Source organism: Boleophthalmus pectinirostris, unplaced genomic scaffold (assembly GCF_026225935.1).
Source record: "Boleophthalmus pectinirostris isolate CB_2022bp ecotype Guang Dong unplaced genomic scaffold, ASM2622593v1 HiC_scaffold_17, whole genome shotgun sequence".
In the NCBI taxonomy this organism is placed as follows: domain Eukaryota; kingdom Metazoa; phylum Chordata; class Actinopteri; order Gobiiformes; family Gobiidae; genus Boleophthalmus; species Boleophthalmus pectinirostris.
In genome coordinates, this window is record NW_026571115.1 from 15621294 (window position 1) to 15635697 (window position 14404).

The 14404-nt window shown below is 37.7% G+C and overlaps 1 protein-coding gene across 1 annotated transcript in view; it reads right to left on the bottom strand.

Annotated features, from left to right (window-relative positions):
- Positions 1 to 12595: 12595 nt before the first annotated feature.
- hs3st4 (heparan sulfate (glucosamine) 3-O-sulfotransferase 4) overlaps positions 12596 to 14404 on the bottom strand; it is a 133334-nt gene continuing 131525 nt past the window's right edge. Inside the window, exon 2 of the mRNA XM_020934608.2 lies at positions 12596 to 13250. Within this exon, the coding sequence (XP_020790267.1) occupies positions 12596 to 13250 (655 nt within the window). The remainder of the gene's footprint in view (positions 13251 to 14404) is intronic.

Sequence of the window (14404 nt, forward strand, 5' to 3'; positions counted from 1 at the left end):
AATTATTCTAGTGAAGGTGTACGGTGTATGTTAAAAAACAAAAGCAAAACTGTGAAGAAGAACTCAGCCTAAATATGCAGGATTTGTGTGTTAAACATGTGAATTAAACAAAACACAACTCCAGGTATATTTTTTGATAAGGAAACAACATTATAACAGACTGAAAATAGCCTATGTGCTCTTTATTACACTCATATTTTGGATATATTTTGTGCTCTTGTCTGAGTGTATGTCTTGCATCTGGAAGGGCATCTGATGTAAAGACTGTGATAGAATTAACTCTACATTTCTAGTGAAAAACTGATAATTTACTATAATATCTGCTTCATACCAAATTTGGTGCTTTTCTGAAGGTTTTCTGCTGGTCTATAGACGTCTACAGCTGAAAACATTGATTCAATAGCCAGACCTGAGTTCTAGTATATTGTGTAAACCTTGAGAAATGAAAGAAAGTGCTTGCTCCCTGCTGTAAAGTGAAAGCACAGGGTCGAGCGCACCAGATCTCTCCTCCTCTTCCTCCTCCTCTTCCTCCTCCTCCTCTCCAGCCTCAGTCCGAGTCCGTGGTCCGGCCTTGAGTTCGGATCAGAGTCTCTTCTCCTGGGCCCTTGACTGCAGCATTGGAGGTACCTGCAGTGTTCAGCTCTCACAGGGAGACATACAAGTAAACACGGGGAGCATACAAAGGCAGGTTATCAGAGGTATAACGTGCATAGGTACAACAAGAGAAAGCTGATACATTTAGAGACAATACCACACTAAAAAATGATTATTATCTGATTAGTCTGATCATGTAATTGTTATGAAATGTGTCTTTTTATGTGTGTTTACTTGCCAAGGGACTGCAGATGGAAAGAACCTGTAGCTAAATCTGATAGACTGAAGACTGATTAATTTGTACATTGTCCCTGACAAATACAGAAGAAAGACCAAATCAGATTTTTTGACCTTTTATGATTATTTAAATGCAAAAAAATAGACCACTGAATCTGCTGTGAGTATTCAAATGGATGCTGAACAAAAAGAAATTAAAAGATCTTGCTGTTTATGTGGCATTACTAAAGAAATACTCCAACAATCTGATAATAATAATCTGCGTATGTTCAGATATATATGTCACCTTTTTAATTTATAAGGTACAGTGTGTAACTTTTTGTTGAGGGTCCATCACCTTCTTGTGTCTATGGAAATGTCATTGCTCTGCTTGGAATGTTCCACAGTATAACATTAAACAGATCTACCTCTCATTTATTCAATTACAGATGGTTTTAATGCTCAATAATACCTAGAATAACATGTATTTTTTGTGCGAGCAGGATTGCCACTCAACAGATCTGTCCTGTAATGTGCTCTGGTTTGGCCTCCGTGATGATGGAAAGGTTTAATTTAACCATGCTGTGAAACGTCCCAGACAAAGCAATAACATCTCCATGGAGAAAAGCAGAAAAGTTACACAATGCACCTTAAATAATTTTGTATCTAGATGCCTTTTGTAAATTAAACATAACTTAGCATTTTAGAGTTACTTGTTATCCTTACAATCTAAAATCAATATTTCTATAGAATACTGAAATTCAAGTAGTTTGCATACAGATAATTTATGCAATTTGCAAAGTATCATGGCTCCTTGATGCAGTTCTACAACTAGTATACTAACACTGTTACTTTAAATTATCTAAATAAATAAATGTGTGAAATGTGTGATAATTTTGAGTGTTGAGTTAAAAAAGAAAATACAAATACTATAAAGACTTGTACCTGACTTGTTCATTTGTGTTGCCATGTTATTTTTAGGATGTGTGATTAGCAGACACAGTGGAAGGTGATGAAAAGAGCACAGTGCAGGAGCAGGTGACGCTCAGGGGGATCTCTCATCACTGCTTAATTACAAATCTTCTCACTAGTTTATGATGTTCATTAAGACGTGTTTGGCATTAGTGTACATTTGAGAAACAGATTTTTTTTTTTTTTTTTAAATCTCTTATAATGTTGTTTCCTAATCACATATATCAACGTACCTGGAGTTGTGTTTTGTTTTATTCACACATGTTTTGTTTCAACACACAAAAAACACAGAAAAACAGAAAACACTGTTCCACCTTGGGCAAGTTACTTCAAAACTGTAATGCTAAATGTATTACTGTCATTTCAAAGTAATTCGTTACATTACAATATTACTGCATTTTAAATGTAAGGCTTTACACTACTATTGCATTACTTTCTCTAATGTAAACTGTCGCTGATTGTCAGATAACAATCAGCGAGCGAAGATGCCGAGTTTTTGCGCCGTATACAGACTGAACCAGGACTGAAACAGGGCTGAACCGAGGACTGAAGCAGAACTGAACCAGGACTGATCAGAATCGCCACACTTCACTAGAATTACCAGTCTCTACTGAACTAAAAGGTTGCTGTTCACTGTTAACATCAAAAAGTGGAACAGAGCATTTTAAACTTCAGTGATGTAGACAAACTTATAAACCAAGATTACTCTACCATGTGTCATTGAAACAAAACACAACTCTAGATATGTTTTTGATGAGGTAACATTAGAACATGGCTTAAAGCTCACAAGAGTAAATGCTGCACAATATAAGACCTTTTAGTAATGTATTTGTTGTTAAAGGTCTTTTGTCTGTGTGATTAATTTAACAATCGTGATGATCAAAATACTATCACTATCATTTCAATATATTGCAGCCTTATAACAAATGTACTTTTCCCAGACTCTGATAAAGATACGTATGATACAAATGCAACTTTGCTTTAATGTGAAATAGCAGTATGTGATAATAATGCTGTTTCCTTCAGAAACATTTAAAGCTTCAAATTTTCAGTTTCTTACGGTCCAATGTCTTGTGGTACATTCTATATATAGACCTAACGACTTGAACTTATTGATTCTCTAAGTGTTTGTTGTGTTTTTGCAGCAGAACAAAACTCCAAAGGGACACATGGGTCACTGTCTACATGGCCCGACGATGCCAAAGAGAAATCACACTTTTGAACCAGTGATCTGTGGAAATACACTTAACAACTGGAACACATTTTTTTATACCCAACTATAATTACACGTGTAGAGAAAAGTTAGATTACTTCCTACCAATTAGAGTGTAAATGCCTGGACAATTTGAAAATTTTGAGAATTAAAGATGCACTATGTAAGTTTTCATCACCTGTCTTTTTGATGATTTTTTTTTTTTTTTTTTTTTTGCTCAGAAGTACCTTAAAAACATACATTGTTACTTTGAGCGAGATCACTTCTCACAGATCTGACGCGTAACTTTGACTGGTGGTGGTGCTACTTGTTTCCATGGGGATAGATCATTTTAATGTCAAACTGTGCACCCTTCCAGGCAAAGCTATAACCTCTCCATGAAGACAAACAGATGACCGAGCCTCCACCAGAGAAGTTACATAGTATATCTTTAACTTTGCCTCATAGCCCTATGTTATGAATGATGTCTTCTATATCTTTATCACATCAGTGTAAACCAATCTGAGGATCATATTTCCAGTGTTGTTGTTGTTTGGAGCTGATGCGGGGGAGTTTTTTCTTAATACATTCAGTGGTGACTGGATTTGCACACATTTGCATGGCACACTTTGGGAAACCAATAAGATTTCTTGTTAATTATATTCCACTTTCATTAATTATGTATGCCTTATTTATTGGTAAACATTATCAACATGTTTATCTGCCTGGAAGGACTGTTAATTGGTGATTAGATAATATCTTTGCGAGCTTCTAGTGGCACCTCCATAGCCTTGGTTTTCAAATGCAGACCTTTAGAGATATAACCCACTGTACCTGATTCAAACTCCAGCTCATTAACAGCAAGTAAACAAGTCTGTAAAGATGAAGTTTGGATGTTAATATTGTTAATGAAAACTAGATGATAGTGGCTATAGTGGTGGAGGTTTAATGACTGGGAGGTTCAGTCTGTGCTCCTGTCAGTGGAGTCTCTGTGTTGCGTATGCGAGTATAGCAGCCACATTCAGTCTCAGTCAGCCTCAGGGCAGCTCCTGCTTCAGTAATAGGCTTTTCTGAGTGCAGGGAGTGCAATTGAAAGCTGCACTGTATAACTGTGCATTTGGTCTGGGGTCCGGTGCCTGCTTGTTTCTATGGATATGTCATTGCTTTGCCTGGAATGTTCCACAATACGACATTAAACAGGTCTACCTCACTTTTATTCAATTACAGGTGGTTTTAAAGCTCAAATATACATAGAAAACAGACATTCTGAGTGGGGTTGCCTCTCCAAAGATCTGACCTGTAATTTGTTCTGGTTTGGGCTCCATGAAGATGATAATTTAATACCATGCTGTGAAACATTCTAGCAATAACATCTCCATGGAGAACAGCATTTGACAGACCCTCCACCAGAAAAGTTACACAATGCACCTTTTAAAATAATAATTATTAAATTATTTTTGTTGACTTATCAGTAAGATTTCAGTGACAGCCTGAGATCTGTAGCACATAATGGTCATAATTTGTGTTTACATAATGTAGGCGGTTGTTTGAGGTGTTTGATGGTGATTTTGCGAGGCCATTTTCACTGATTAAGCTCCATGTGCCCACGTGGGCTGATGACCCTGATTTGTTCAATGTCTGAGTCAGCGTTTCTTTTAATTAATTTCACTTTTCTGTGTTAAGAGGTCAATACTGGCAGTATTCAAAGAACGAAAGAAAATAGTTAATTTTGTATATTTGCACAAATATTAGAGAATGTGAGGATCCATTGTGTGAAGTCTGTCTTATTATAACAGATTTGTGTTGGTTCATTGAAAATAATATTTTGTGCTTTTGTGTTGATGTTTTGATTATGCCACTCAAACTAATCAACATGAATAGCGTATTATCTGTGCCTGTCTATCCCATTACATGTCTTTTGTTACGGTTGTGACACTTTATTGTGAAATATCAGAAGAAGTGTGCATTACTAATAAAGTAAATAATAAGTAATAATAAGTAATAGTAGTAAAGGAGAGTTGAACTTGTGAATTCCAAACCATGATTGTAGACAGCTGGACAAGTGTGTTGGAACAAAAGAAAAGTTTGAGTAAAAGTTTGTGAGTAAACAGCCTCTATCTGAGTCCAGTGGTCCCTGAGATGGAGAGGGGCTGATCAAAGCGCACACACTCAGCTGAATTGATTTTGGTAAGAGGATGCTTTTCCTCTCCTGGCGCGCCCAAGAGGAAATTCAGGAAGAGGAGGCAGATGAAATGATTATTTGAAATGTCCTGGACTTGGTTTAATCAGCAGATATGGGAACACTGTTCCATTATAGAGCTTTTATGGATCTGTCTTTTCTCACTGGTTTTGCGCTCACCTGTAAAACAAAGCCACTGTAGAGGTTCTTTTTTCAGAAGGTCTCAGTGTGTTCACTTGGCAATGAGCCTGTTGTCTTAGCAACAGCAAATGCACTGTCCGTCTGCTGACCGTTTCCTCCCCGTATGCACCTGTAGCAAAGCACAGAGCAGACACGAGCTACACAGACATAAGCTGTGATTCTGAATACTGAACACAACTCTCACGAGTATCAGGCTTTAGTTAACATTAGATAAATAGTAGGTCTATAATGGAAATAATCGTTGCAAAAGTGGAACCCAAATTATGCATTTTGTTTTATTCATGTTTTCTATTAACAGACACAAGTTATGATACTATTACATATTTATTTATTCTGTATTTATTTAATAGTGTAAACTAGGTCATTTTATAGGTTTATAGTGGGTGACTGGTTCAGCTAAGTCTGATACTTGTATGAGGTGCATATGATTTGGTTCTTGGATAAAGCATTTCTCATTACTCACTCCAATCCAAGATCATAGTCTTCTCATCGGTTGCAACAGAAATGGCATCTGGTGCAAAAAAAAAAAAAAAAAAAGAAAAAGAGAATGTATCAAATTGTCATATCAGTGTTGGTTTCACTTTATGGTTGTTGTTTCCTTACCATTGCTGGTACATTTTTGTTTTTGTTGAATCCTAAAAATGTCTAATGGCAACTTATAGTAACACTGTACATGTGATTTATAGTCAGTGACCTTTTGATGCAATTATTGCTAAGAACAGAATGAATTTATATATTTTGTTCAACTGAAAAGGGCACTTAAACAAAGCATTTAACTTATGTCATAATGGTAGATGGGTGAGATATAATACATTTTCTTCTTCCCACTCCTTTTCAAGCTTAAAGGTGCTTTGTGTAACTTTTTTGGTGGAGGGAGATGTTATTGCAATGTAATGAAATGTAAATTAAGTGTACTGGATACATGTATACTTAAACAATAAATAAATAATGAATGAAATTAAATGAACAAAGAAGAAACCCATCCATAAAGAAGGAGAACATGCAAACTCCTCACATAAAAATGCTGTGGTGCAGGCACAGTGGCAAGGAGCGGTAAGCACTCCTTCTCCAACCATAAATCACTCCAGCTTCCTCTGTTTGTTTCATTATGTATATGTGTGTGCGTTTAAATAATAATAATAAGAATGAATCTGAGAAATACGTCTGTCTATACCCTCACAGCACTCTATTGAAAATCTCACAAAAATAATTAACTGGCTTTGATTTTGTTTGCCGTTTTTCTTTCTTGTGTGTGCGGTGGGAATGAGCCTGATGCTGAAGTAAAAGAACACTACACTATATTAGAAACTCATTGTGCGGAGCAGAGCTGCGTTACTTGTAAAAGCTGACACCATTGTGTCTATTTTCATAGCTGCTAATCAGTCACTCAAATGAAGTGAAAACCCAATTAGCTGCTAGTGATGGAGACCACAGCTTCTAAGGCGTTTCACTGAGCACAGCGCCTCCAAAAATCAGCACAGACACTCCCTGACAGCCACTCGTGCTCCGGCTTCAGCACAGCGTCCACACACCCTTTCATTAAGACTGTGAAGGCTGTAATTATAGATCATATAACAGACGTGAATACAGCGCCTTTCTAACCACATTATAATGTTCTGTGTGAAAATAAACACCAAGATGTGTTTTGGGTTAGACCAGAAATATTTTGTGGCTCATGACTCATCTGTGACAAGTGCAATTTTCTATGGACTTGATATGCACAGTTATTCCAGTACTTCCAATAACAAAGGACTGACATAGATGAAGTACAACATATTTCTGTTTGTTTATTCTGTTTGGGGATGTCAAGCTTTTTTGAAGATGCTGCAATGGTGACGTGACAAAACATAATTTAACTCATGTCCAATTTCTGACAGAGGATGGGCATGATATAGTGAGCATGTGTTTGTCACTTGATCTATCCATATAAATACATGTACAAAGTTTTGGTTATCACCTTGTCAATAGGCTCAGTGCCCAGCATAGACTGTATATATAAATGGACATAGCTAACGCACTTGCTGCTGCGTTCCAAAGAGAAGATTCACATTCGGGCTCTTCCGGCTCCTTCTGACTCTCCATTGACTTAAACTGGAATATTGTCGTCTTTCTCTCTGAAACTGCTGCAGTGAGCCTCGTTAGTTTGGTCTTAAAATGTTCGTATTAACCCACTCTACACGATCCTGGTGTTTTTTTGTTTTCTTTCTTTCTTTGCTATTAGTCAAAAAAATCCATCCATAATATAGAGCCTGGCTCCAAATTCGCTCCTGTAACCGTTAGTATCATAAGCTTCGAGCGGTGCTGAACACTGTGGGTGACGTCACACTCTCTTAGTCCACTTATATTATTCCTTCTTCTTATCCATAGTAATTGCAGTTGCAGGGCTCATTTTTTGATACTTGGGGGTGTGATGCTAACTGTAGGCACTGCTCTGTCTGAGCATTAGCCATCATTTTCCAATTAGTCTCTTTCACCATTTTTGTTGAAATTCAAACTCATAAACAGAACCAGAACAGAGCATTTGTATTGATCACAGACTCCTGAAAATGTGCTGTGTAAATCCATTTTGTATTTTTTCTAGAGTTTGCAGACAATCTGAAAGTTTTTTTTGGCAGTGTTTGTTAATGTGTGCATTGTGTCTCCATGGTAACTCCTAAACGTTCCACAATTTGAGATACATGTAGAACACCCCCAGCATGATGTCATTGCAAACTATCACTTGTTACCAAAATAGTGTGTATAGGATGACCAGATTTTCAAAATCATAAACTGGGACACCCCCGGTTTTGGGCGGTTGGTAATAATAAAATGGTGAAATGAGTGCGTAATGAAGGAAAATTGTTCTGCACTTGGCCCATTCATGACTAACATGAGTCAGTATAGTCACATTTTCTTCGTGTTTTGGTCATTTTTAAGCAGCTTTTCTGTATTGTACTGAAACAAATGACAGTTTATGCCTCTTTTTGGTGCTGGCAGATAGCAAATTGCTGCTAGGACAGGGGACTCATAACTCAAAACTGGGACTGTCCTAGGTAAATAGGGACATTTATTCTCCGTAACTGTGTAACATGTCATGAACTTCTCACCTGTGTAAAAAACATGGAAATACTGGAGGATGTCTATTAAAGCTTGTATCTGGATTTTTCCACATTGGAGCGATTCCCTTAAGCCTGTGATCCAGTGCAAATGCAAATGACAAGCACAGGTACATATTCATAGATGAAAAATAGAGTCCTCATTCGCCCTAATAACGTCTTATGAGAATATCCCTTAACACTGAGTGGGAGGAACTGTCTGGTTTGGGGAAGGTGGATTATACGCGTTAAGCTCGTGAAAAATATGAGTCCATAAATAAATAACGAAGACCACATTTTTGCTTTTAATGTGAATTTTAAAGCAGTTATCTTTATCTTGCACCTTCGCCAGACAGCTTCCTTTTCCGGATACAGGCGTTTTACAGAGAGCGGATTGGAAGAAGAGAGTTGTGTTCAGGAGAGGGAGCCGGAGCTACAAAGGCCGGGATAAGTGCTTTGCTCCGATTGAATCAATGACTGCGCGTAAGGAGGTGCTGGTGGCTAGTCTCCCCAGGGTGACAGGAGGCACCTAGACGATCCAACATCCATAACCAGAGAGCGTTGTGGATTAACTGGTCCCATGCATCATAGCTGAAGCGAGCAAGCGATGTGCGCTAGAATGTATTTATTGACTCATTGGCTGTATTGATCGTCGCCATTGATGAAATACTCCAGAGACAGGAGACAGGTGCGGAATAAAATAATGAAAAATGACGCAGCATGAGGGAAAGAAACGTCAGGGCTACTCTTCACACACGAACATTTGACACTCAGATGAAATCATACAAGCTGTGATTTCAGGGATATGTTTGGTGTGTATAGCTTCCGGTGTATTTTTGTTTTTCTGAGATTGTCTTCTTGATGTCATCAGTCTGCATCAAGTTCAGTGAAGGTTTCGGTCATTGTGAAAGTTAGTGTTAGTATTATTATTTTTGAAAATAACACAGTACCTGGTTATGCTTAAGTATTGCATTACAGATCCAATTCAGGCAGCACAATCCCCTGATGCGCCGTCTAAATTAAACTAGACAAAAAATAAATAAATACAAAAGTTTGCAGCAATTATTTTTTTTCCAATGTGATTTGAAGGATAATTCCATTGGAGTTTGCTTATGAATTTGTAACCCAATACACACCACCTCAGGGCTGTGCAATTAATCCAAATTTAATCTAATCGGGATCCAATAGTTTCAAAATTGTCAATGATCTGCTTGAGGCTTTATAATTGAAAAAATTCACATCCAATCCTCTGTCTGTAAAAACATGTTATTTGGAACAGAATTCAGACTTTGGAGAGGGAAGAAACATTTTTGAATAAATAGCATATAAGTCTTGTTAATGAAATATTTGTTTTAATAAGAAAACAAAAATTGTAATTGGGCGACTGTAGCTCAGTTAGTAGAGTGTTTGCTTGAAGGTTGGCAGTTTGAATCCTGCTCTCAACATAAACATCGTTGGCAGTGCGATTTCAGCTCCCACTGATGAATGCTGTTGTTGTGTCCTTGGGCAAAACACTTATGAATGAGTGAGTGTTTCCTTTGAGTGGTTACAAGATGGAAACTCGCTATATTACTATCAATACAAGGGGAAAAAAAACACAGTCTTTGCCTGTAATGTCGTAATAATGTGCCTTTTTCAAACACATCCAATCTGCTTCATCTGTACTTGTAGTCTCACCAGTCGTCCCTCATTCGGAGTGAGTTCCCGGTGCCCCCCCTGAAGGAGAGGCCCATCCTTGACGGTGAAATTCAGTGTGACATTGACATTGTTCCGGTGTGCAGAGGTTTATTTAACAAGCCATTAATCTGGTAACGCCAGCTGAGCGCCGCGCAGCAGATGTTTGCTAACAAACTTGTGCCTCGCTCTTGAACTCATCGGCGTGTTTTACTGTGACAAGACGGGGGTCGGGAGGGGCACTGTGGGTAAACAATGATTAAAGTACGATTCGGCAGGGGAATATGCCTCATCATAATGTCATCAGCCATAACCTCAAACAGGAACTATCACAAAGGGCAAGGGTCGTCATCTAGCAATTATGCTTTTGAATACTGTCAGAATTATAGCTGGGTGTATGACCTTTTTATGTGAATAAGATGTTAAACAAATTGTACTGGCAGTGGCCTATACAAGCAGATTTATCTTTACTTTTACCTTGTACATTTTTTTAGTAGTAATGTTATTTGGAGTAACTTGAGTAAAAGTTTTGGTTCTACATCTCACTCTAAAAAAGTGCTATTGACAAAAACGTACTGTTGACAGCTTTATTTTGTTTATCTTTCAACTTACCTTCAGATGTGGTTTAGCTTTTCAAGTTTTTTCATAAGTTGGAATGGAAATAACAGTACAACTTTAAATCATAAATCTAAACTATATTTCCCCAAATATGATCTAAGGCTGTAATTTTTTATTTTTATTTTTTTAAACCAAATACTTTTAAATCTAACTTACATCAGTATGTATATTATCACTACTTTTCTATCTGCGGATAATATTTTACCCTGTACTCATCATACTAGACATTCAACCTAATATTATTTTTCTACTTCCATTATATTTAAGATAACCAGTGTTTTTCCAGGTACCCCAAATACTACCTAATTTAATCTCAGTTACTCCAGTGTGTACTTTTATCACTACTTTTTACTTGTACTTGGATCACTTTTTTTTAGTACTTCTACCTAACAGTTTACCTTGTACCGTCATACTACACATTCAACCAGATATTATTTTCTACTGCCATAATATTTAATGTAACCAGTGTTTTTCCAAGTATTAATATGCACAGCTAACTCCTGATAAGGCTTGTCAATTCATTCTGACACAGCACCATTCTGCGTGCACTATCATCAGTATGCTAATGCACGTCACTGAAACAATCCAATTATTGAATGATGGTCGCTGTACACGAGCTCTCAAACCGAATGCACGTCCAGGCAATGAGCAATGGACATCCAGAGACTTAACACAGACCAGCTGACCGTTTGGGTTAACTTACACGGACAATGGAAAAACGACTGTCGAAGTGAACTGTCAGAGTATCATGAACTGGTGTACTGAAGAAAAACAGTGAAATATAACATTGCTTTGTGTTATGTGTGATGTGTTATGTTATGTTGGCTGCTGCGTGGGTGTCAGGGCAGCAAAGAAGAAACTAAACCTAGAGGTGATGTAAGGACAAACATAAGACACCATATCAAAGTTATTTGACTGTACTGTAGGGGTTTCAAAAGTATTGAAGATCAAATACTGATCTATGAGCAAGTGCTCATACTAAAAAAGTCACATTCACAGAAATGAATCTTTCCTGAATAGCTTTAGAATGATCTTGAGCTGTATCTGAACAAATATAAGAGCACGTGGACCACTATGGAACATACCTGGACGACTGAGGGATTACACAGATGGTAATATAAAAGAAAGTACTACAGTTTAATGTTGAAAATCTTGCATCTAAATGAAGAGTTTGATTTTATTTTTATTATCATAGTGGTATTGAAATCTGTATTGAGTATCAAGTCTATTACTTAGTATCAAAATCGAGTTTGAAATTTTAGCATCTCGACAACATTACTGTGCTCTGAACCCAAACAAACGAGAAAAACTCATCTTCTTTTTCACAAATATAAATATATTTTATGTCTTGTATGTACAATAATGATTTGCCATTATCAACATTAGTACTGAAGAGGAAAGCATATCAGTAAACTCTTGCTAACTGTCCTGTATGATTGATTGGCGAGCGCTCTCTCATCTTAGCAGACCAAGCGAGTTTTAAAGGTGCACTGTGTAACTTTTTTGGTGAAGGGTCTCTCAAATGCTTCATGGAGATGTTATTGCTTTGTCTGGAATGTTTCACAATATGATGTCAAACCTTTCTACCTTCATTGAGACCAAACCAGACCCAAGTTACAGGTCAGATCTGTGGAGAGGCGACCCAGCTCACAGTCAGAATGCCTGTTTTTCTAGATGTTTTACCGAGCTATAAAACAACCTGTAGTTTAATTTGTGTAAGGTAGAGCTTTTTAGTGTCATACTGTGTAACACTCAAGACAGAGCAATGACATATCCATAGAAACAATCAGGTGAAGGACCCCCAACCAAAAAGTTACATAGTGCACGTTTAATTGAGAAAGCTGGTGTTCGGGGCTCTGTGCTATGCCAAGTCTACTAGTCCTGAGCGCTTTTATGTTCATGTTCAGCCTCTAGCTCCCATTCAAAGTTCTGTCCGGTCATTTGGTAGAACATCATATTAAAGGGTTTATAGAACTTGTGGAGTCGCCGAATCACATCCGGGTCGATTTTAGGATGAGTTCTGCCTTTGGATTTTCCCAGGCACCGAGGCATACTGCTGTCCTCTGGCTTCTTTAAACAGGGGAACCCTTTAGTTTTATTGAAGTAAAAGTGTTTGTCCGTTACGATCCGCTTCAGTCCTAAAAAGTCCTGTACTTTGGCCATCTCTCCAGCGGGGTCCACTATCAATCTCTCCCCGCTTACAAAGTGCATCTGCGAAAGAGGAAAATACTGCATCCACGTCTCCAGATGTAATGCGTAAATCCCTATACGCAACGCACTCCAGGATGCATCAATCAGTCCAAGCGTCCGATTCTTGAAAGCTAGAACCTCAAAAGTGGGAATCTCCGGTTTCTTGGACAAAGTCTGTGTGTAGTCCGAAATGGCTCTTGTTACGGGGTTGCGCACCACAATAATCAGTTTGATGTCACGCGCCATGGAGTGAATGCGCTTCGGGGCATGGCTGGTCACGAAGTAGCTCGGCGTCTTTTCCATGGTGATCTGGCCCTCCAGCGTTGAAGGCATCAGTTCTCTGGAAAAACAAGAGAAGAAGAAAAGCTGTTTAGTGTGGAATTGCATTAAAAATGAGCAGTGGTTTTGTATATGTCAGAATCGTGCTTCCTTCCACTACATTAAACAACAAAACCTGTACACAGAGTATCTCATGATGTTGGGTGAGCTATTGCCATGATATATATATATATTTTTTTTAATGAAGTTGTTTATTATTCAGCTAGACATTTAATTGTAAAATGTGGGTGCTCCTGTTCACTTGCTGTTACAAATTCTGGGTACTTTTTGTTTAAAGTTTGAATTCTAGTTCAAACTTTCAGCTCTTTTATGGGATCTTTTGGATTCCTTCCTGTCAAAGAGCCATTCAAAACTGGCTCTTTGTATATTTATATGAATTTATAATTATATGAGCCAATGTGAGAACTCATTTTATCTGCAAACTAATCAGAGAGAAATGACCAAGGCTCAAATCTGTTTAAAATGGTTCTGTTATTATGATGCCAAATACGTTTTTCTGTGCAAAAAATCTGCCTCTGTGCTGATTCTTGTATTGGTTCAGAGTTAATCAGTGTAAAATTGCATAAAGTCACATCGCTATTGAATTTTACTAAATGCAGTCTTTGGGGTATATAATATGAAGCAGTACGCAGGGTGAAGCATTTGCTCCGCGCCACAAAAGTACATCATTCTGCACAAAAGAAAAAACAAAAATTCAACTCCCAAAATGTTATCAGTTGGTTTCTTAGCAACCTCTTAAAGTTCTATATGAAACTATTTTGCAAACAATGACCAAGCGACCAAACAACCAAAAGTTTTGAGCATGGCTTTATTCTCTGCACAAATAAACCCACAGGACTAAGGACTACACACGATGACTCTGCAAATTTCTCCTTATCTTTTTAAACATCCACATGACCACCGGACATTATGTTGTGGAAGGGAAAAACATACAGCTAATTACATGCATGGAGTAATACGTACAAGATAAAAGAAGCAAGATGAAACGACAGGCAAGCTAGCATGCTCATTGCTTAATTGACTCCATCTGTGTGACTCTAGGAGCTGTTTTGGAACTCTAATAATGAGTTCGCTGCATACCATTAATACAGGGGTGCCTGGGGTATTGTTTTGTCATACATTTATTATGCATGCTAGGCTCACACTTCGCTCCGA